Source organism: Acomys minous (genome assembly GCF_964271855.1).
Source record: "Acomys minous genome assembly, chromosome: 5".
NCBI classification, from domain to species: domain Eukaryota; kingdom Metazoa; phylum Chordata; class Mammalia; order Rodentia; family Muridae; genus Acomys; species Acomys minous.
The window spans coordinates 590,312-614,835 of record NC_140494.1 but is presented as its reverse complement, the minus strand read 5'-3'; the positions used below and the strand labels follow the sequence as shown (position 1 = coordinate 614,835).

The window sequence follows — 24,524 nt, the reverse complement described above, 5'->3', positions numbered from 1 at the left end:
AAACCAACATATAACCCCTCATGAAATAGAAGCATTAATTAACTCTACCAAACAAACAATACAAAACAAAAACAAAAACGAAACCCAGGGCCAGATGGTCTCAGCAATTTTACCAGACTTTAAAAGAAGAGTTAATGTCAATACTCCTCAAATGATCCCACAAAATAGAAACAGAAGAAACATTGCCCAATACATTTTATGAGGTTGCAGTTAACCTGATACCCAAATCACATAAAGACTACCCCACCCCACAAAAGAAAGAGAATTTCAGACCAATTTCCCTTATGAACATAGATGCAAAAATTCTCAATAAAATACTTGCAAACCAAATTCAAGAACACATAAAAAAGATCATCCATCATAATCAGGTTGGCTTCATCCCAGAGATATAGGGATGGATCAACGTACATAAATCAATAAATGTACTCCACTATATCAACAAACTGAAAGACAAAAACCACATTATTGTCTCATTAGATACAAAAACACCTTTGAAAATGGATCCAACACTCATGGAGAGATTAGGGATACAGGGGCATACCTCAACATAATAAATGCAGTTCACAGAAATCCCATAGCCAACATCAACTAAAATAGAGAGTAACTCTAAGCAATTCCACTAAAAGCAGGGACAAGACAAGGTGTCCACTCCAGAAACTGATATTGTGCTTACTGAACATGAAGTCAAGTTGGTGTCGACATAGAGCCTTCACCTCTATGGATTAGCATCTTTGACATACTTAGGTACTTTATGTGCTACCAAAGGAGAAATGTAAACATCAATACACCCAGAAATCCTCTGATCTTTAGTACTGCCTTGCCTGCAAGATATCTAGTGCAATGGGGCACAAAGCTTATAAGAATAACCAATAAATATCAGATTTAGCTTAAAGCACACTCCATAAGATGGAACCGATTCTCTATTGCTTGGTGACCCAAGAACCAGAGAACCAGGGTAAACCCAAATAATAATGTATGTTTTAAAAGTAGCAATAAAATGATTCATAATAACGTTCTGCAATACATATTGATCAGTGCCTTGCCCAGCCATCATCAGAGAAGCTTCCTCCTGCAGCAGATGGGGATAATACAGAGACCCACAGCTAGACAGTATGCAGGGAATGAGAGACCTTACAATACTCAGCCCTAAACAGGATGTCTCCATCAAATCCTTCCTCTCAGGGTTCAGGAAACTCTGGTAAAGGGGGCAGAAAGAGTGTAAGAGCCAGAGGGGATGGAAGACATCAAGAAACCAAAACCCTCTAAATCAACATGATCAAGGTTCTTATGAACTCACAGAGACTGAGGCAGCATGCATGGGGGAATTCACATGCCTGCACCAGATGGGGTCCTAGAGCTGAAAAGAAGAAGTGGACACATGGCCCTATCCCTAAGCTTGAAGCTGTCTCCAGTGATAACTACTTGCAAATGACAATTTAGTTTCCTCCAAGGGCATCTTACTAGGGAAGCAAACTGTCCCTAAGGACAGGCTGCATGTGTGCCCAGCAGTCGATGGCCAACAGAAAAGAAATTCAATGGCACCACTGGAGGGTTCTTGTCTCACCATGTCATGTCAGGGCTTTTCTTTCTTTCTTTCTTTCTTTCTTTTCTTTTCTTTCTTTCTTTGTTTCTTTCTCTTTTATCCTATCTCTTAAAAATTTTCTATTTATATACTTTTAATCTCTCCCTTTCTACTCTATGTGTCCTTTGCATATATAGTGTGGATTCCAGTTTAGTGTTTTTATGAGATCCCTGAGTGTGCAAAAGAGTAAGTTTCCATGTATGTATCTGTTCTTTGGGCCCTTTCTGTTTGTTTTGTCCAATTTGATGTATTGATTTTTGTCTTATCTTATTATATTTTATTTTATATTATTATCCCTTAGAAGCCCATTTATTTTCCAATAAGATACAGAAAGGGGTATATCTCAATGGGAGGGGAGTGGAGAAGGAAATGGAAGGAGTCGAGGGAGGAGAAATCATAATCAGGATATATTATTGAGAAAATATTTTTTCAATAAAAGGAAAAATATAAAACTTTATATTAAAAAAGAAAGAAAGGAAGAAAGGAAGAAAGGAAGGAAGAAAAGGAAAAAAAGGAAGGAAGGAAGAAGAGAAAAGAAATCCAGAAGGAGATGGAGGGAATGTTTTAACTAAATATGGAAAGTATGAAGCCAGCAGGCTATCCTGGCCAATTCCTAACATAATGAAGAGAGATGTTGGGAAGAGAAATCTTTCCTCCTCAGTTCTCATTATCAAAGAAACAGAGCAAAGCCACATGGTCAGAAATCCCAAAATGACACCGTCCATCTTACCTTGGAAGACCGGAAGGCAAATGCCGTTGATTTTACATCGGCTTTTTCTTTGTCCATGAGTAGAAGGTTCTTGTCTTCCATGAGGCTTAAGTACTTTCCTGTTGTGACATGCCGGAGTCGGAATGGCTGGCCCCATCTTATGTGACTTCCACTCCACCTGACCGAACAACCACATCACCATCAGAGAAGCAGCCATTGAAAAGTATGAGTATGACTCTGCATGTGTGTGCACACATGTGTAAGTAGTATGTACAGACATCTATGCTACATGTCTGTATGTACAAACATCTGAGAACCAGGTGAAAAAGGAGGAGACAGACTGAGAAAACTGGAGGGAAGCACACATCTTTTATGCTTGAGAGAGAAAGGATTTTAAATACATACCTATAATATTTCCCTTACTTTATATATTATAAAAAGGCAGCTTAGCTTTATGATATAGATGCATATCTAATAAAACCTCACATTTAGGTTGAAAAAGTATCAAAAGTACTGCTATTTAGGTAGATTTAATAACTTAATATTCATATCAAAGACATGTCTTAATTATTACACATTAAATATTGTGAATATGGAATTTTGTTGTTATGGACTAACAGAACAATATAAAAGTTTATAAGAACTTCTTGCTGAGGTGAATGTTAGAGGAAGTAGGAAAACTCAGGCAATCACAGAAACACGCCACCCTGAGGTAAAATCTCTCAAGAGACTACCACAAATGAGAAAGCACAGCACCAAGCATTCTATCCATGGAGAGGAACTTGAGGGTCTTTAAGAAAATGAAGGTGAATGTTGACTCACAACTGTATTTATTCTCACTTGATTGTTTAGAAAGCAGAGATGAAACCATTTAATTTTAAAGCATCACTTCTTGAGGCTGGGTGTGGTGGCGCATGTCTTTAATTCCAGCACTCACAAGGCAGAAGCAGGCAGATCTCTGAATTCAAGGCTAGTCTGGTCTACAGAACAAGTTACAAGATAGCCAGGGATACACAGAGAAACCTTGTCTCAAAAAACAAAAGAAAAACAAAAAACAAAAACATTGTGCCTTTAATACACAGCAAGTTATTTTCCACCCATCTGTTTAAACTGTTTAGGATACCATTAATCGAGAATGCACCAAGTTGTCTATGGTTACCGTTTGAGATGTCTAAGTAAAATGCCTGTAGACACTAAATTATTGTATTTATTACTAAATATGCAGCTAGCTCACATTTAGAAATCTATGTTCATTGATTCTAGCAAAAACAGTCCTGGCTCTCACCCAAGGAGTCAGTATCCTACAGCAATAACTTCCTTTAGAGTGCAATATTATAGGAAAATACATTGACAACTTAGTACATTTTAAACAAAGACTAAACCTTCCAATTAGTTTTTAAAATTGTATCTGATATCTTAGTTTAGTTTAAAACAGCTTAAAGCTATACCTTCATCAGTAATGCAGCATTAGTTTAAATCGACTATAAGGCACTCTTCAGATAACTTCTTTTTAAATATATTTCATTAATTTATTCATATTACATCTCAATTGTTATCTCATCCCTTGTATCCTCCCATTCCTCCCTCCCTCCCATTTTCCCCTTACTCCCCTCCCCTATGACTGTGACTGAGGGGGACCTCCTCCCCCTGTATATGCTCATAGGGTATCAAGTCTCTTCTTGGCAGCCTGCTGTCCTTCCTCTGAGTGCCACTAGGCCTCCTAAACATAACAGAAGTACGTGTGCATGTATGAGCATCTGAATTCTTACTGCTACCGTGAATTTACTACCATCCAGAATTTAGCACTCCAGTATCAAGCTACTTGTAAGTAAAGTCTATAATAAGCTCTGCAGATTAGCTGCTGAGTCGTTCACATCCACCTGCACCTATAGAAGTTTAAGTCCACAATCCTTCAGACTTCAGATGAGTGACAGGCTTGTGATAACTTGTCCTGCTTCCAAACCTGACATTCCTCTGTTCTAGCAGCACTTTATGTTGGGAAGACACTGGGTGTGGGGTGAAATGATGTCACAAAGCAGAGGAGATGAAAGACAAAGGCAGCCTGTAGGAATGTATGAAATATGGCTACTCAAGGGTCTTGTGCCTGGTGAATCAAGACAGACAGAATTGGCAGAAAGGAAAAAAGAGAAACAAATAGTTGGGCACCACATTTGTCCTCCATGCTGCTTGCTGTTGGAGTTGTTAACAGAACCATCTCACCCTGAGTTGGAAACCAAAGGCCCTGGCCATTTTGTACCCTCAGAACCTTAGGGCAGGTTCAGAAGTTCAACTTACGCGACTCTTAGGGTCTCCAGCCTCCAGAGGGAGCGTGCATGAACTGATACGGCACCACCTTCGTAATGAACTGTTCTGTTGACATGGAAAAAAAAGTTTAGGTTTGAGTTTAACAGGTTTCATTCTTTGAACTCTGTCCTTTAAGCAAATTGAAAGAAATCAGGGTATGGAATAGCCTTTTTTCAACAATTGTTTCAAACAAACAATTACGGATTTATTGTGAGGCAGGAGATAACGCAGCTGGAAATAAAAATAAGTGTAACAGTGATCAACATAAATTCTTCCTCGATAAGCATTTATTTAAACATATTCTCTCACTATCATTTCCCTCTATAATACCAATCCTTCCCCATAATCTCCTTCCATAGGAATTATTTTTACCAAACTTTGGTCTGTGAAAGTACACACTTACCAGTTTAGGAGTGGTTTTATATATAGTTATGTAAAGATGTGCATGTAACTGTTCACTGCTCTAAATTTGGCTTTCATTACTTAAAATACTTCCAAGAAATGTGAGATTACTGATTCTTAGTATTTTAATACAGTCATCTGCAATTTATACCGAACTGACAATATATGACAAACTATAAGCAGATGGAGCTGGAGCAATGGGTCAGAGCACTTGCTCCTCTTCCAGGAAACCCAGGTTTGGTCCCTAGTACCCATGTTGTGCGGCTCACAGCTGCCTGTAACTCCAGCACCAGGGGAGCTGACATCCTCTTCTAGCATCCACAGGCAGCCACATATGCATGCACATACGCAAAAATATGTAAGTAGAAATAAAATCTTTGATATTTAATTCACACATATGCATAAACAAAAAAAGCACAAAAAAGTGCATCTTGGGATGTTTGCCACATGTACCCAAATGGGAAAACACTCCCAATAATTTTAAGATGTCAAGAAACTTACATAAACTAGCCAAACTGGTCTCTGTGACCACCCTTCGACACTGTTTCAAGGAAAGCAAGGCTTGTGAACACACTTGTGGCTTTCCTCAGGGCTTCAGCCTCTTCTCTAGGGTGTGTAACTACAATGCACTACCCCTCCTCTCCAGCCTCCCTCTCTGTCTCACAACACTGACCTGCTGACTGTTCTCCAATCTCATCCCCAGACATGCTTCTCTATTGAAATGGAGTTTGCTATGACCATCAAACAACCTTCCCGTCACCATTCCGACAGGCTTCTTGTGAAAAGACACTTGAAACCTCTTGCTGTCCAGGCCAGGCTTCTAGCACCATCTTGCCTGTGTCTCCTCCTTAACCTTTTTGACGCCCTTCTTCATTCTTTGTTGTGGAATTTCTCAAATACACACACATACACACACACACACACACACACACACACACACACACACACACACACACACACACTTCAAAACTACAATTATCAACATAGGACCAACCTAGCTTACAGCTTCTAATTACCCCTCCACAGGCAACCTGTAAAAATATTGATATTACAAACCATCCCATCAGTTTGCAGATTTTCTAAATTATCTCACAAAATTTTTTTCTGTGGCTTTCATCAAGATTTAACTAATATGTGCATATTGGTTAGATATCCTTTTTTCTAAGGGAGTGCCCACCACTCTGCTCTCTCTCTCTCTTCCTCTTGGACTTCCGTGGAGTGTTTGCTTTTTTCATGTTGTTTGTTTTGTGTTGCTTTTCCCCTTTCTAATATTATTTTATAAAAAAATTCTGCCCCATTTGTTCCATAGAACTTTTTATATTCTGGATGTTTTTTTCTAGCTGTATCCCCATCGTGCTAGACTTATAAGTGGTTGTGAGTGTGAGAATATGCTGAGGACTGAGCTCACACTTGCTACAAGAACAGCAAGAGCTCTTACCATGGAGTCATCTCTCCAGCTTCATGGTGTCCTTTGCTTCTAAATCTACCTCTAAATATAGCTGCTTACTCAATTTAGATTTTTTTCATAATAATATTTAAGAAACTCATGTCACCCACTTCCTGTAATAACGCAACCATCAGGAGGAGCCACAATGCCTGGTTCTTCACTTCTTAGGATGTATCACCAGGCTCGGGACCATCCTCAGATGTCCATCGTGACCAGAGGGTTTTAGATGCACCCGTGAACACTATTAACAGCAGTGGCTTTCTGACATGACTGTAGACAATAATCACAGGAGAGACTATCAAAAGTACTATGTTCCACCTCCACCAGTGGACAGTAAAGTAGATGTGGGGTGTGGCTCTTTTTAAAGTCTTCAGCTGAGTCCAATGAAGAGCCAAGACTTGGACGCCATGGTTTAGAATGGTATCCCCTTGGCAGTACACCTGCGGAGTGGGGTTGGGCATATCTTGGCTGCAGGGGATGTTCCCTGAACTATAAAATATTTACAACAATCTGCTCTCTACCAACTAAATGCCAAGAAGAGCCTCCCACAGGTTGGTACAAGCAAAACTTCCTATCACACTGTTTAATGTCCCTTATGAGACAAAAACAACCATACTACAGCACCACTGATGCGGGTGAATAATTCTTAACCTTTGGTGAGATAGAATTTTCCCCAAATTCAACTTAAGGCCCAAGCTGGCCCCATGACTAGAATTTCTGGTTAAAGTCCAGGGTGAAACCTATACGTCGATATTCTTCCTAAGTCCCTGGATGAAGCATAATCTGCAGATTGACATTTTGAGGTGTGTGGGGCTATATTAGCTATTTCGCTGTGGTTCTTAACCTTGGTTATATAATAGAAACACTTCTGCAGCTTTAGGAAAATTCAAAGCAAAGAAACCACTCAAGCTAAAAAAAAAAAATCAAAGTCTCCAAGTGTATGCTTAAAAAAATAAATGAAAAACTATCTATATAATCTATTTCACTGTGTGTACATGCACAAATGATGATGATGATTATGATAGGTAGACAGATAGATTATAGCTAGATGGTCATAGATATAGACATAGAGACAGATGAATTATGATGGATGACAGACAGACAGATAGATGCAGACAGAAGTTGATAGATGATAGAAATAAGAGATAGGTAGGTAGAGAGAAAGACAAAAGGCAGACAGATGGATAACGATTGATAGATGGTTTATGATAGATAGATGATAGATATATAGATAGATAGATGATATACAGATAGATAATAGGTAGATAGCTGGATAGATAGATAGATAGATAGATAGATAGATAGATAGATAGATAGATAGTAGAGATTAGAAAGTCTGACTTTAATAAAAGTCTTGTGTTTCCCCACAAAGAGCAGTGTTCTAGATACACTTTTTAAAAAGATTTGTTTAATGCATATAGGTGTTTTCCCTGCACATATGCTTTGCATCACATGTGTTCCTGGTACCCACAGAGGGCAGAAGAGGGCATCAGATTCCCTGGGACTGGAAACACAGACAGCTGTGAGCCATCATGAGGGTGTTGGGAAATGAACCTGTGTCTTCTGCAAGAACAGACAGTGTTCTTAACCTCTGAGCCATCTCCCTAACCCCCTAGACACATTGTTATTTTTTTCTGATGGCTAACAGTAAAATTCAGAAATGCAATTTTTAAAAACCTAACCATTTAGAAAATAAATAAACTTTACCAGGATCAAAAGAAATCAAAGATTTACTGTACATAGAACAAAATGAAGATATGACCATATCATAATGTGTGTTCCTCACATGGAGACTCTGAAAGCATATAGCCTACAATTCCTCAATTATTCAAAAAAAAATGATAACAAAAGAAAGAATTCTTGTTGGAAGAGAAGAACAAACCAAACCAATACAAAGCAGAAAGACGGCTCTCAGATGTATGGGAGGATCAAAGAGAGAGGAGTCGGCTTCCTTTTTCTCTATTACTGTGAGACAGCACACTGACTGAAGCATCTCAAGGGGAAAGGGGGACCATTTGGCTCTCAAGTCCAGGCACAGCCCATCCTTGTGGGGAAGTCAGGGAGGGGGCCGGACTTGAAGCAGCTGGTAATGTCACAGCCACAGTCAAGAGGAGAGACATGAGTCAGCAAAGGCACACACTCATTGCCTTCTTCTGTGGACCATGGACCTGATGTGACCAGTTCTCCCAAGCTCCTGCCACGGTGACTTCCCAGCCATGGTGGACTAGAAACTGCAATTGGGCCCTAAAATAAGCACTTTCCCTTTCCCCTAAGTTGTATTTCTTAGAGTATTTTATCATAGCGACAGAAAATAAAGCTAATACAGAAATATAAATGATATGCACTTTCTGTACAACAATAAATCACCATGAATATGTCCTAAATATATATGCAGTTCTAAATGAGCTTAGAAAAAAGTGCTGAATAATGAACCTCAAATGTTGACTAAACAGAGTGGTATAGAGAAATTACAAGGTTGGAAATAAAATGGGATTTAAGACACAAATAGTATAGGTATGGCTGTAAAATTATGTATTTACATTGGGGAATTGTTCGAACATCTTCTAGATTCATAACTTTCATTTCAACTTAACAGTAAGTATTTTTTAAATTTTTTTATGAGTAAACAGCTAAAAGTAAATTTAATTCAGATTTTTAAAACACAAACATAAAGTTGAAAGGAAAGGAAATCCTCCTTTCTTTCTGAAATCTTTTAGCTTTATCCTAAATGTCCTTCTGCACTGAAGTCTGTGTTTGTAAAGTGTTGCAACAGTGGGTTTAGAAACTTGGGGTCCCTTTCAAGTATTGACTGCTGACTGGAGGCTCTTGGTCATTTAGTGGACTCCCCCATATAAACAGGATGTGTAGAAGTTGTTTGTTTGTTTGTTTGTTTGTTGTTGCTCCATGGGCTGTTTCAGGCTAAATGTTGATGCAAGTATCAAAATCCTAAATGAATCAAGGCTTAAGGTCCATCCAAAATACACAAAGGTGAGCTTATTAAAAATTTGGTCCATCTGGAGGCGTGTGCCTATTCTATGAAAGGACTGTGTATCACTTTTACCCACCATGTGTCTCAGGCATGAAACTCAGAAACCATAAAGTCTGTTTTTTTCAAAGTCTGTTCAAGTTACTTTTCTAGTGCTGTGAAGGGACACCATGACCAAGACAACTTATGAGAGAATTTGATTTTAGGGTTCATAGTTTCAAAGGTTAGGGTCCGTGACCATCATGGCAGTAGGCTAGTAGGCATGGCACTGAGGCAGTGGCTGAGAGCTTATATGCTGAGCCTATAACCATGAGGCAGAGAAATTGGACCTGCCATTGACTTTTGAAATCTCAAAGTGAGATTTCACCCCCAGTGGCAAATCCTCTCCAACAAGGCCATACTTCTTAATCCCCCATAAAACAGTTCCACTGAGGACTAAACATTCAAATATTTGAGCTCATGGGGGCTCAAACCACCATAAAGTCCAAGGTGTTTATCAAATGATATTAAGGTCTTTAAACTCAGACAACACAATGACTATTAAAAATGATATGCAAATTGAAGCAAAAAAAAAAGTGGTACTCTAAAATAAATTTTTAAAAAAGAAGAAGAAGTTAAAAAGACTCATACAAGACTGCCCTTGGATATGCCACCGGGGACTTTGGTGCAAATGGCAGCAATTTGTCAAAATTCAAGGAAGATGAATGGATGTTGTGCTGGCAAGTTTGATGTCAACTTGATGGAAGCTAGAGTCACTGGAAAAGAGAGACGCTCAATTGAAAAAATGTCTTTATAAGATCCAGCTGTAGACAAGCCTGTAGGACATTTTTATAATTAGTGATTGATGTAGGAGGGCCCAGTCCATTGTGGGCCCTCATCCCTAAGCAGGTGTTCTATAAGAAAACATGCTGAGGATGTCATAAGGAGAAGCTAGTGAGTGGGCAGCACCTCTCCACGGCCTCTGCACCAGCTCCCGAGTCCAGGTTCCTGCCCTCACTGCTTTTGATGATGAACCGTTATATGGAACTGTGGTTGATATAAACTCTTTCCTCCTTACACTGCTATAGCTACGTGGGGGAAGGAAAATAAGTAAAAATAATACAAGTTGATAATATTCCTGACATCTCCAAGGTTATTATTATAGTTTGCAGTACTGGGGATTCAAGCCTGGACTTCATACACAACTAGGCAAACACTCAAGCACCGGGTTGAGTCCCCAGACCACTTTCTACTTTCACTTGCTACAGGTCCCACTAAATTGTCCAGGCTGAGTCTGAACTCACCCTGCAGCACAGACTGGATTTTGTTTTCAGCTCCCCTGCCACAGCCTCTGGAGTAACTGGGAAAAAACAAACAAACAAACAAACAAAACAAAACAATACAAAAACAATACAAACACAAAACCCAAGAGCTGGTGCTAACCACACATTTTTTACTTTAAACAGAAACTTCTACATCATAAATCAAAAAAAGTTCAAATTTAAAGTGTACATGTAATAGCCATTTACACAAGCTCATTCAAGACAACTTTAAAGACTCCCAGGCTTCTGACTACACATTATGTGCCAGAGCACATTCTCCTTCAGTATGATGTACTTCATTAGGGAACTCATATTTCAGGCAGGCCATGTAAGAGGAAATTTAAATGTATTCCAAGCACAAATTCTCCCCACAATGTCATCAATTCAGCTTCTCACAGTTATTATAGCATTGTCCACCGAAACATAAGTAGTTAGTTCCTTCAGTCCTGGGAGTCATAAAATACAATTTAAATCTTATCTCAATTGTTCAACCACTCATTTTCTGGGTAAAAAGCAAGTGCTGTGACAGCTAGCGTATTCATGTTCAGAATCTGAAGCCCAGAAAATACTATATTAGCATGCTAATGAGAGCACAAATCTTTACAAGCCTCTCACTGCCTGACACAGGGGTATTTATTCATAATAAAACTTTACAGGATACACAATTCCAATTAGTGAGCTTTAGGACATGATCATAAAGCATCATTAATAAAAGACTGGTTGCTACGAGGAGAGCCCTGATGACTACAAGGGTGAGTTCTGGCAGAGGGCACCTTCTCCAGATGATGTTACAGCCATGAGCTCACTTTTTTTTTTTTTTTTTTTTTGTAGGGCACCAAGAAGTTGGCAAGTCGCTTTCATATCTCATTGCTATTAACTTTCTGAAGGCGTCATCTCATTGTGCAAACCTGGGCAGGTTGCTGAAGTCAGTGCCTCCACCTTTTTGTTTTGAGACTAAGGTGTGTGTGTGTGTGTGTGTGTGTGTGTGTGTGTGTATGTGTGTGTGTGTGTGTGTGTGTCTTCCTGTCAAGCCTGAAAGTGGATATCAAATTCCCTGGAGCTGGATCTACAGGCGGTTGGGAACAAAGCAACATGGGTGGTGGAAACTAAACTTGGGTCCACTGCAAAAGCAATGTGCACTCTTAACTGCTGAACCATGTCTCCAGACCCTGACTCCATTACTTAAAGCATTCCCTACTGTGAAGGCATTAAGAATGATATAAACTCTCTATACCACTGGGAAGAGCCTTCTGAGGACTCAAATGATAATACCAATGAATTTGTGCCCAGTCCTTCCATAGTGATAAGGAAAGACTCCATTGTGTTGGCTTGAACTGAGTTGCTACAGTCAATCAAATCAGTAGCATCCTGCGTTTCCTGACATTTGTTATGGCTTGGAGCTGAAATACCCTCCTCAGACGTGTGTCTTGAATGTTTGGTCCCAGAATATGGTTCTACTTTGAAGGCTGTGGAGCTGTGGAGCATACAGGAAGTGGACATTGCTGATCCCACCCTACTTTCTCTGTTTCCCACTCTGCAGCCAGGGCCTGCAGAGTCTCTACCACGTGGTCCTGCCAACTTGCCTTGCCTGCCAATGTTGAATCCTTGAAACCATGAGGCAAACAAAAACTGTTCTCCCACAAGTCATTTCTGTCAGGCATTTTGTTATAGTCACGAAAGAGTTGCTAACATCATATTCAAAGGCATGAGTCATCTTCTGCTATAAATACTGCAGAGACAATAAATTAATCTTTGCCTTTAAGACAGGCAACCCCATGTCAGCCTCCTCCTGAGGGTGAACGCTGAAGCTGGGTCTCAACATATTCTCATTGAAAACTTTATATAATCCATCACATCAATAATAACATAAAATCCTGAAGCCAGTAACCTACATGATAGATAAAAGCTCCAGGATATTAAGTTAACATAGAAAACCAATTGGGATGGTGTGGTGGGTGTCTCTTGCTTGTAATTCCAGTACTTGGAAAATGGAGGCAGGAGGATCAGAAGTTCAAAGTCATCCTTAGTCATATATTGAGTTCAAGGTTAACCCGAGATTTATGAGATCCTAACTTAAAAAATACACTCTAAAATTAAAAATAAAGAAAATTACATATAATGGGATAAATAACTAAAATCATCTTTGTGACCCAGAAATGAACCCATACACATATAGTCAAATTTGACAAAGGAACAGAGATTCTTTAGTAGATAGGGGTAGTTTTTCATTTATAAAATCAAACAAGCAAAAAACACCCAGAAAGATCATTAATCTGTCACAAAGCTGACAAACATGAGTAGCTTCACTCTTGTCTGTGCTGGAACACAGGAGGGTACAGAACAGTAAGCTGGGAGCAGTGTCCTTCTACAACTGGGTCATAGAGTTGTGCAGGGTTGTAAACCCTGTGCCTCCTTCAAAGCTAGACAGAAAGACAGTCAAATCATTCTATGAAGTTCACCTCACGATTTATCTGTTAATCATAGTGACAGCTCCTTGATTTGTTTTCATATTACAAAAGCCATAGAAGTAAAACTATTGCCATGTACTCATGCAGTATAGCTTTTGTCTACTGAGTCACATTCTGGAAGCAAATGTATCGCTCATTTTCATACCGTGTAAGGAGGAGTCTTCACTCTCTTGCTTGGCAGAAAGAAAACAATGCAAGAAGATTCCAAATGCAATGTGTGATGAGATGCAAACACAGCGCCTTCCCTCCCTCCCCTCTTCCTTCCCTCTACCACTTCCACAGAACGTGGAATACCCACGCCCTCTTGATTCCCTTCCACCCTTTTATTTTCCCCATAACTTTTATTCAGTGCATTCAACTTATGTGCACAAGGGCAATGTGTGCTCATAACTGTGAATAAATAAGCTTGTTTTTAGTATCACTATAGAATGTAGCCTTCTTGAGAGGAGACACTGTCTCTTTTGACACATCTCAGAGAGCTCAGAATCGAGAATATGGCAGTCATTTACAATGTTTGTAGAATGAACTTAGCTATGCAAAAGATATCTGGTAAACCTGTTTTCAAAATAAAAATGATGCTTTCTAAACAATATTCATCCCATATTGGCTTTCAAACCCAAGATTCAAAGTAACATTTCCTAACATAACTGCTTTAAAAAAAAACTATAAACTTGTTGGAGATGTCAGTCAATGGTAGAATGCTTGGGTCTCAGGTTCAAAACCTGGCACAACAAAAAACAAACATAATAAAATTTACTACCTTAAAGGCATGGCACACTGAATTCCCATAGTGCACTTTGCATTTAAATAAGATCCTTGCTGACATTTTATTATATTCACAGAAGTCCATGGGTGAAAATGAGATATATCCAGAGGAAAAAATCGGCAATAACGACAAAATCTATCATGTTCCAGATGAAATTTGATCATTAAATTTGAAGACTCCACAATGAAAAGGCTATTTTAAAGCAACAGCTAAAGCTCCATGTGGCACCTGATTCTCTTATGGGTTACCAGAACCTGTTCCTCTCTAACTTATCCCCTTATGTGGAGAGCATCCCCACAGTTAACCCTGAGACATCCACCTGACTGCTCACACCCTCTGCAGCCTACACCTTCTCTGCTGGCCCTATAAGACGTGCACTGGAAGTCTTGCAGCTAAATGCCTCCCTGAAAAAAAAATCAAAGAACTTAAAAGAAACAGTTTTGTATATTTCTTGACCTTGCCAAAACTATCTGTCCAATAAGATGGGCAGGAAGTATACAGGAATGCCTAGACAGTTAAACCTTGATCGTTCATTCTCTGAGTCAATTCTGCTTGGCTGAACAGCACACCAGAGGCTGTTCTCCCTACAGGTCCTACTAACACTCTATGGGAATGCATAGGTTACATGGAGGATGAATCTCATTGTGAAAAAGTGGAAGCAAGCCCGTTGGTGTCTAGACTGACACACCCCATCACTGAACTGCTTCCCCTGTTGCTACAATTATCATTACAGCTGTTAAAGGCCTGGCAGAACAGGCAGAGGCAACAGCCTAACCCACTGAGCAGTCTAGCATGGATGATCAAAATCTTCCTGAACTGCTCAAAAGCAAATGCTACCGCTGGCCATCTCTCAGGCATGTCTACTACATAAGAACAAATCTCATGTGACACTCGACTTTTAATTTTAATAACAAGAAATAATTAGTGAGCATGGCTGGATCAAAATTACAAACAAAGGCCTATAGGACAAAAATGATGTGTTGTGCTTCGCTTTCACATAGCTCCCTGCTTAAACTCACCATTTAAAAAGAATCTTTTTTTTTTACTTCTTTTTCTAATGGGTCCAAATATATGCTTGGGCCATCATTTTGCATTTCTTCCCTTCGAACAGACTGATATTAATTTAAGGGAGTGCTGCCTGCAGGCTGTCGCCTTCTCTGGTTCTCTCAGACACAGGCTATGGCTTAGGGGGAGAACAAAGGAAGCAATTTTGAAAGTCTATGTAATGATGTCAACAAGAGTCCAAATCATAAGGCTTTCCATAAACCTAATTTTAAGGAAGTCTTTTTTTCATTATGTATATATAATTGCTCCGTTTCACAGCTTAATCAAGACGCATAGAACATTTCTTCCCTAAGCATCCCCCCCCAAGGCTCCATCCTGCCTAGCTCTGACTCATGTTCTCCCCACAGTCATGATCTGACATCCACGTTCATCTAATTGCACCATGTCAACATGCTATAAAAAGATATGAAAACAGATGCATTCTCACTGCCTCTATGACCTTGAGAGAGTCTCTCAGTATGTTGAGGTGAACACACACTGAGACTCAATTGGCAGAAAAGTTGTCAAGATTCAACCAAGGTCAGTACCTAGAGTTGCGTTAACACAGGGTCCAAGCTTCGCGGGGGAAGGCGCTGGAGGAAGGCTGGTCACAACCGGCTCCCACAGTTCCTCTCCACCTAAGTGAAGGCATGATTGATGCGCTTTCCCTCATCTGCCCTCACGCCTTTCTAATGTATATTCAGCGCACACTTATTTTCTGAGTCAGACTTGGATAGTCCCGTTTCGTGTTCCATGCACCAAGACCAGAATTCACCGCACCCAGATTTAATTTAACTCCTATAACGAACAGACAGCCACCTCCACCACCCTCTGCCCTGTCTCCCCTGAAACCAAGAGCCAGGGTAACAAAGACTAACAAAGGAAGTCATGAACTCCGTGATAGCCCTCTTCCTAATGGGTTTCCCTGACCGCAGCTTGTCTCACCTCTGATCCAAGTGTCTTCGCCTATCACAGCTATGAAGCTATGAAGATTCCACTGCAGCCCCACACACTACACTCCTCCCACACAGAACAAGAGGCAAGTCAAACCGTGAGCCTGGAGCTGACAGGAAAGTGGCTGCAGCAGATGCATCTAGCTTCTGATCTTTCCTTATTCTCTCTGCATCACTTAGGGAAGATAGCTATTGCAGAGCACACTTTCATCCCTCGCGTTGACTCTTATGTTTAGTCCTCTGTTTAGAATTAAGTCCTCAAGCCAATTGCTTTCTGATGTCCTCCTCAGAGTTCTGTGACCCTCTTGGTGCCACCAGCATCTTATTCCTAACTCACTCAAAGGCAGCTTGTACTGGTTACATTTTTGTCACAGTATCACTTGGATTGGGCCACTTAAGTGGTATAGGCACTTGCCACCAAGCCTGATGACCTGCATTTGATCATTGGGACCCACACAGAATAGACTGACTCCCACATGTTCTCTCTCTCTCTCTCTCTCTCTCTCTCTCTCTCTCTCTCTCTCTCTCTCTCTCTCTCTCTCACACACACACACACACACACACACACACACACATACACACACACACACACTAAGTAAGTGCAATAAAACATAACTAAACAAATAAATCAAAGACATGGCTAAAGTACTTTAAAAGCAGCAAGTCTATTTTAGCTCATGCTTTAAAGGAGGATAGAAAATGAAGAGGAAATGCCACAGACTAACATACAAAAGGCAGCAGCTGGAAGACCAGCGGCCTTCAGTCGAGCTGAGATGAGTTTCACATGGCTCTCCAGAGAGCACACCCTGGAGAGCTGTCAGCATCACATGAACATGGGATAGGCAGGTACTAAGCTAATGACCTACAAAAGGCACTGTAGACCTTGGCCTTCTTGGAGCCAGGCCACGGGTAAAGTGTGATACTCCTTAGACCCCTCCCCCATGTGTCTTTCCCTTAATATACAATCTCCTCTCTTCTAACTAGCCAAACTTCTCTGTACAATCCCTCGTAAAGAGTCACAAGTACCTGGAAACTCCAGCACTTACCCTCCTGACTCAGATCCACATCCATGATATCTCCACCTCCCTAAGACACACACACACACACACACACACAGGTATCACTGAGGACTGAGTCCCAAGCACTGGGGGAGGAGGTTCACAGTCATAGGTGGCACAGCACTTGTAGCTGAGGGCACTTCCTCACAAGCTGCGCTCCATTCTTCACCTTAAGCCAAGTCAGCCTGTGAGAGGCAAAACCTAGGAGCAGGTTCCCAGTCCGTCTTGCTGAGCTATTGAAGTGACTGCTGGTTTTCTAGAGACCCTGCTACACCTTTTTACTAAATGAGAGTGGCAAGCATCTACTGAACAAGCTACCCAAATACGCAGCTTAGCATCATGAGAAAAGGCCACTCAAAGAGTTAACACCACGTAACATGTCACCAGATAGCTCTCCTCTCCTGTGTGGCCTCTTCTGTGCTAACTAATTCACAAGGCAAACCACAAGCAGCTGGATCACACTAAACAGTGGCACGTTTGCATAACAGCTGTATACTTCTCCCAGTACCTGCAGACAATTTCAACTCAGTATCCATGTAAAGTCTGAGGAAAATGAGAGGTGACAGGAGGAAATCCTGAGCACTCTGAGACTGGGCATGAGATTAAGTCTTCGAGAAATACTCAAAATGAACGGGCACTTAATGGCACTTTAAATAGTTCGACTTCATGTGTTCTGTCCTCCCACTCAATTTATTTTTCTCAATGCTACCTATGTGTTTTAAGCAGATAAAGATGCTCAGATCTTCTTCCAGTAGTTAAGAAACTAGAGAAAAGCCTTCTCAGGAAGTCATGAGGTGGGAGGTTTTAGTAGGCAACCAATGTGTGCGGTCTGCCTTGGTGATGTCAGTGCTTGAAACAGACCTGGTCCCAGTAAAGGAAAATCCTGTCAAAGTGAAGAGAACAGCTTGTCCATCTGTGAGAAACCTTTTCTGTTTTCCTATCAATGGCAGTCAGACTGACAACAGCCAGGATTTCTTAAGCCCCACCCCATCCTGCCTTTTCCCTTGTGCCAGTCAGCCGACTGCAAAGCCAAGCTCTCACCAATGATGTGAGAAACAGACACAGCCTGCTTCAGTGATGAAAGACAGAGCCCGCCTTGTCCAGCATGCCAGCTAGAAGGTCTGGGTTCTGATGTACCACTTTTTTGCAGAAGGTAAATGCCTTGCCAAATTATTTTTGGCTTGTTTGTGTGCTTCTTTGTGGAACAAACACCAAGCTTATTATTTTTCCAGCAAATACATCAAAGCGAGTGCAGCATGCCAGGCCTGAGTACCAACCTCCGCTGTTCCTCGCCATGTTCTCCTGAAGGGACAGTAAGACACTCATCCATGTGTCCATGGAGCAGCCGGAGAACATCACCGCCAATGAGGTACCCTGTAAGGATCAAAAGTCATTTGGGTTCATGATGCCACGGCCAGATGCTGAAGGCCAGATAGAGTCTCTGCTACAATAATCTACTTGCACAGGCTGAGAAACACCAGACTAGAAAATGGTCTTGGACTTGTGACAAAAACACAGGCCTGGATGCCATTGGCTGACTCCTTGGGTCCTGAAGTGTGATATTTTAATCAGAGGGTGTGGTCTCAGCCTCATAAGCATCACCATTAAATTACACAAAATGTGGGGCTGTTGGAGTCTGTTTGGTCAGCAAGTGGATTCCTGGCCAGCCTCTACTAATTGGCATAATCAAGGCCAATGCAAAGACCCAATCAAAAAATAAGTAAATAAAGTGAGTGAACATGTGCGCCCGTGCAAACACACACAAGCACATATACGCACACATACATGTGACAGAAAGCAAACAACACTCAACCCTCTTGACCTCTATCATCTACATGCACGTAAAAACATATTCATGTACCCACATACATACATGTACACACACACACACACACACACACACACACACACACACACACACACAAGCACTGGCTTAGATTTGAAGCTATAAAAGTGAGAACCACTGCAACCAAGGCAGCTATCACCTTGGGAAACCCTGCTGCATAAACATCATCTTGAGGCAGCCTCTAGGCACAGGGATAAATTGAGAAGTGATGACATTAGACTAACTAAGCAGGATCCCGAGGTCACACACATGGGGTAAACAGCCCTTAGAGAGCTAGCACATGAAATCACAGGAACCAGCCAAAGTTGACAACACCATGAAAATAAAAGACATGAAGTCTAGCACTGGCATCGCTTTCAGATGGCAGTTTAGACAAGATTCTAAAATGGCATGTTTCTGCATGACAGAATATCAGGACATGAAAGGTCTCTAATTAACCATGAGCTCATTATCACGATTTCAGCAATAAGCATCAACCCTGCATCAAGGACAAGCCTTTTAATTAAAGTGGATCTCTTACCTTGGGCCGCTTCACTTCCGGAGCTGATAGGGGCCACGCTCCAGAGGGTCTGCTGGAAGGCAGCATCCACATGCCAGCTGCTGTTGCCATACGACAAGTGCTGCAGCAAGAGGCAAGAGGAGGCACTGCTGTAAGCCTGGTACGGGAAGCTCAGGCAGCCTGGTGCTAACATGGCTGATCTGGAAATGTGCATAAGGAACATGCACTGTGCCTATTCTTTGACGATTAAAACACTAGACAGGCATGGTGGCACACACCTGAAACTTCAATACTCAGGGAACTAAAGCAAGAAGATTCTTAGTTCAAGGCCAGCGTAGACAACATACGCTGACTCAAAAATAAATAAATGAACCTAATCAAGGTAATTAAATCATGAGCAGGAAAAAGAATAACAGAAGTTACTATTTGTTTTGGTTTTCTTTCTGTTGCTGCGATGAAACACTCTGACCAAAAGGAACTCAGAGGAGGGATGTATTTGGCATACACTTCTAGGTCACACTCCATTATTGAAAAAAATAAAAAAAATAAAGGCATAGGAACTCAACAGGAAGTATGGAAGATGTCTGCTGGCTCACTCCCCTAGACCCACTCTTAGCTAGCTTTGTTATATACCTGGGACCACCTGCCAAGGGAATAGTACTGTTCATAGTGGGCTAGGCCCTCCTACATTAATTCCAAATCAAGGCAGTCTCCTATTCCTTTAGGCCAATATGTTTTGGGCAACCTCTCAAATGAGACTCCCTTCTCACGGTATTCTAGGCGGTGTCAAGTTGACAGTAAAGCTAACTAGCTAACTATGTAACTTTAAACATTTTTCAGTTTCAGCCGCAGATGAGCCAGCAATCAGAAAACACAGGAATTAATAACAACTACAGTGAGAAAATGTATTGGTAGGAAGAAACTTTGTCTTAAGGCTTGTTGATAGACAAAATAGTATTAAAGTCACCACTTGAAATTTCATTCGCTTTTCTACATATGATAATGTAATAATATATTGACAGCCCATTATATAAATAAAAACCCTTCAGTGGCTGTTAGCTGCAATTTGGTATCATAGCCAGTAGGTAGTGATGACAATTCTCAGCAACAATTTCACTCTTTACTCTTAAACAGAAACCACTGGATAAAGAAAAGGCAGTTCACATACACAAGAGAGTTTTATTCATCCACAACGAAGAATTATATTATGGTATCTGCAGGAAAATGGGCCATTATGAAGGAGAAATAAAACAGAATGGAACACAAACGTCTCGTGTTTTCTCTGAAAGGCCAAAAACATGGACTTTAAATGATATGCACCCATGCATGCATATATGGATGTATCCGTACAGGACTAAGAGAGAGGAGGGAAAGATCTAGAGGGAGGGAAGAGAAATGAACAAGAGAGAATAGGAGTATGAGTTCATGAAAGCAGGAGGGGAGGGCAATAGAGAGGAGAAGGGCCGGGGAGAGCAGAGGGGGAATTACAGCAGACACAGACAGAAGGACAACTGAGTGCAAAGTGTCCGATATCTATGTAAACGTTGCAATGAAGTGCACTCCTTTGTATGTTAACCAAAAATCATTTAAAAGACTTTTGAAACTAACACCATACAATACACGTATTAACTTCATCAGCAATTGATTTCCAAGTTTCCCAGGCAATCATTTGGGTTTGGCAATTGGTTCCTCCCCTCTCTCTCAACTTCAGCTATTAACTTGCTTGCATGCCATCCCTTGGTCACCTTAGGGTCACCATCCCTATGCTCAGTCCCCGCTGAGACTCCGCTACTGGCTCGGTTTTCTTTTCTTTTCTTTCTTTCTTTTTTTTTTCTTTTTTTTCTTTTTCTGATGTGAAAACACTTTTATTGTTCACAGATCGATCCCATCCCACTTGCTCCATAATAAAAACAGTATGTTTTCCCGTGGTGGTTAGCACACAACACAACTCTCTGAGGCATTTCTTTTTCCCCCTTTAAGCTGCCTGACACAGGTTCACGGCAGCATCTCTCGCCATCCAGAGCACTATGCCAATGAGGAAAAGATGCCAGTCAGACCTTTAAGGTCAAAACAGCATAGCTTTTACCAACAATGTTTATTCATCTCTTCTTGTGTAAGTGTTGTGTCTGTTTGTGTGCAAGTGTGAACACTCGAGCGTATGGAGGGCAGAAGCTGGTATTGGTTGTTGCCTTCAGCTGCCTCTCCCTGTTGGGTCTCTGTCACTGAATCTTGTCCTCACCAATTTGACTAGACTGGCTGGCAGGGAGGTTCTGAGATCTTCCTATGTCCACCTCCAGCTCTGCAACTGCAGCCACATGCCACAGAGCTGGCTGTTTATGTAGCTGCTGAAGAATGGTGTTTGTATGTCAAACACTTCACTCACTAAGTCATCTCCCAAGTACAGCTTTAAAAAATATCTGAGTTATTTCTATGTCAAAAACATAGTAAAGAAAATTGTGCATATTTGCATATGTACTTGTGTATATATACACATGCAAATATATATTTGAAAAATATTGTGTATGTATTTTTTCACCATATATAGTTCACCAAAATCTTCTGAAAAGAATTCACAATACTAATGCTTATATTTTATTTTGGTTTTAAACCAAGTGAAAGTTCATACACATTCAGGACAGATAACCATTTGTTAATTCATTACTGAGTCGTTCAATGTATTGTCTGAGAAAGATTTCGCTGAATGTTATCAGACAGAACTTCTGACCCCAAGGGTGCTTGTACTCTTGCAGTGGGAGATAAGTGAGCAACACAAAAAGCCATGCATCAGTACGGTTTTCTTAAATGTGTAAAGTACATCCAAAATGCTTCAGGAATTATTAAAAGAGATTTCCAATCAAACAGCTGGAACAGGCTTCCTCCTGCCAGGTGTGGAGGGAACACACTGATTCCACGGGCAGCGGTAGGAGTTCTCATGGCAAAGGCGTTGAGGGAAGCCGTGAGATCATGCAGCCTGGATCTCCTATGTGAGATGCACTGTCTCCAAGTAAGTAGATGCATACCTCAAATCTATACAAGTATAATATAATGTTGATGGTTTGGTTATAAATGTCTTAAAGATAATAAAAATATTTTTACGAGCCAGTTTGTATTTTTCATTTTAATCTATCAGACTGCTTGGCACGGATGTAGCTAGGTCCCTCTGGCTGCCTAAAAATCTCTGATAAAGGGAAAATGTGGCCAAGAACTGACCGTAATTAAAGGGCAGAGTCATGAGGACACAGAGTGCAGTGTAGTGCCCTCTCTTTGAAGCTCTGGGTACACACTGAGGAGGGGAGTGAAGGACAGGTTTGCAGACAAATGCTGATGCCAGACCAAGGAGCACACACTTGAGGCAGCCAGGAGCAACTACAGCAAAAAAGTAACATGTGTATGAAGGGACTGAAATGTGATTTGTAAAGTATTCCTGAGCTCAAAGATGAATCACATAGAAAATGAGAATGTCCAGTCCTAACTATGCCCTTCTGAAAGTACTGAAGCCATAGAGAGCTGTCTAAGTAAAACCTGCTCATCAGAAGCAACCTTCTCAGGGGTGCATCACCTCTAGAATCTTCTTCTTCATTTTGCTGCTTAGATGGCAAAACAGAAATCTGAAGAGGAACGACACCAAGTCGAGCTCAGTGCAGTTACATATGCAGAAGGCAGCAACTGGTCCATCTACTGAAACCAAGATGAGTCGTCTTTAAAGCAAAGATGGATGTTGGCAGTGGATGAAAGCAAAATCAGCCTTAGGCTCAACAATACAGTCACTAGGGAATCCAAGTGCAAGATGGCAGTGCTCAGCCATAGTAAGGCCATAGTATCAAGACTCAGGGCACCTGGCTGCAACCTTTAATCTAATGTTAATTACCTCAGCCTTTACTATTTGTTTCCTTTGATGTGCGTGTGTGTGTGTGTGTGTGTGTGTGTGTGTGTGTGTGTGTGTGTGTGTTTGTGTGTGCATGCGTGTGCGTATGCGTGTGTGTGTGTGTGTGTTGTACTACATACATGCCTGATTCCCACAGAGGTCAGAAGAGGGTGTTGAATCCTCTGGAATGGAGTTACAGATGGTTCTGATCCACCTCATAGGTGCTAGGAATCGAACCTATGCCTTCTGCAAAAGCAACAGTGAGTGATCCATACCACCGAGTCCTCTCTCCAGCCCAGGACTTTTCTCACATGTGCTCTGGAGGGTGGCACTTGGGTCCTCATGACTGTCCAGCAAGCCATTTACTTACTGGCGCATCTCTCCTAGCCCATGAATTTTAACTTTTAAAATACATAACAAGCAATTAAGCAATTTGTCAAAAAAATAAATAAATAAAGTAGTCTCCAATTTAGGATCAGTACAGCAGGGCCCATCAAAACTGCTGATCCCAAAACTATGGGGGAATGAGCTATTATATGACAGAAGCACAAAATCTCAGAGGCCTGAGTGACCCGCAGCTCTTCTGGGGAATCTTAACCCAAACCCCATAGAGCTATATTCTGACCTCTTAATTTCCTCTCTAATCCCGCAAATTTATTTGTTGCATTCTAAAAGCTGCTGTGACAGCAGGTCAGAATGCTTTATCAGATTGCCAGAAGGCTCCATGGCCCCAACATTTTTCTAAAATTCTCTGAATTCAGCCCTTGTCTGATGCAGTTTTTCATTCGTTTATTTATCTCTTATTAAATGTCAGGCACTTGGGCCCTGGTGATACTGCGTTCAAAATAAATTAGCATCCAAGGATAAGAAAGATGAGTAAACAAGCCATCTTACCCCTCGGGCTGCAGCTTTTTCTTTGGAAAACAAATATAAGAAAAGATAAATGGGAGACAAAGCTGCAGATGCTTTTCTAAATGTAATATTCAATGGTTCCCTAACTTGGAGCACAGGGACAGAAAAGAGGGCTCAAGGTAAATTAACTAAAATTGCCAGTGGGCCTGATGGCTCACTGACAGAGCATGTGCCTTGGGTGCACCCCCAAGTTGAGCTGGCTAACATAATAAATCACTTGTGAATATTAATGATCCCTGTCTTCCATCAATATATTTATGCAGCTTTAGGAAATTTGGCAACTCATTATGCAATCCAAACACCTTTTTTCCTATTGAAAAGCCCAAGATAAGGGCCATAGAGATGGCTCTGCAGGTGGGTAAGAGGCTTATGGTGCCAAGCC

General features: G+C 41.0%; 1 protein-coding gene across 5 annotated transcripts in view; it reads right to left on the bottom strand.

Moving 5' to 3' along the window:
* RYR2 (ryanodine receptor 2) overlaps nt 1-24,524 on the bottom strand; it is a 545,494-nt gene that overhangs the window by 293,904 nt on the left and 227,066 nt on the right. For all 5 annotated transcript variants that reach the window (XM_084782769.1, XM_084782771.1, XM_084782772.1 and 2 more), the window contains exons 9-12: nt 19,387-19,486; nt 18,298-18,394; nt 4,587-4,661; nt 2,313-2,469 (exon numbers count right to left, since the gene is read on the bottom strand). In XM_084782769.1, the coding sequence (XP_084638895.1) occupies nt 2,313-2,469; nt 4,587-4,661; nt 18,298-18,394; nt 19,387-19,486 (429 nt within the window). The remainder of the gene's footprint in view (nt 1-2,312; nt 2,470-4,586; nt 4,662-18,297; nt 18,395-19,386; nt 19,487-24,524) is intronic.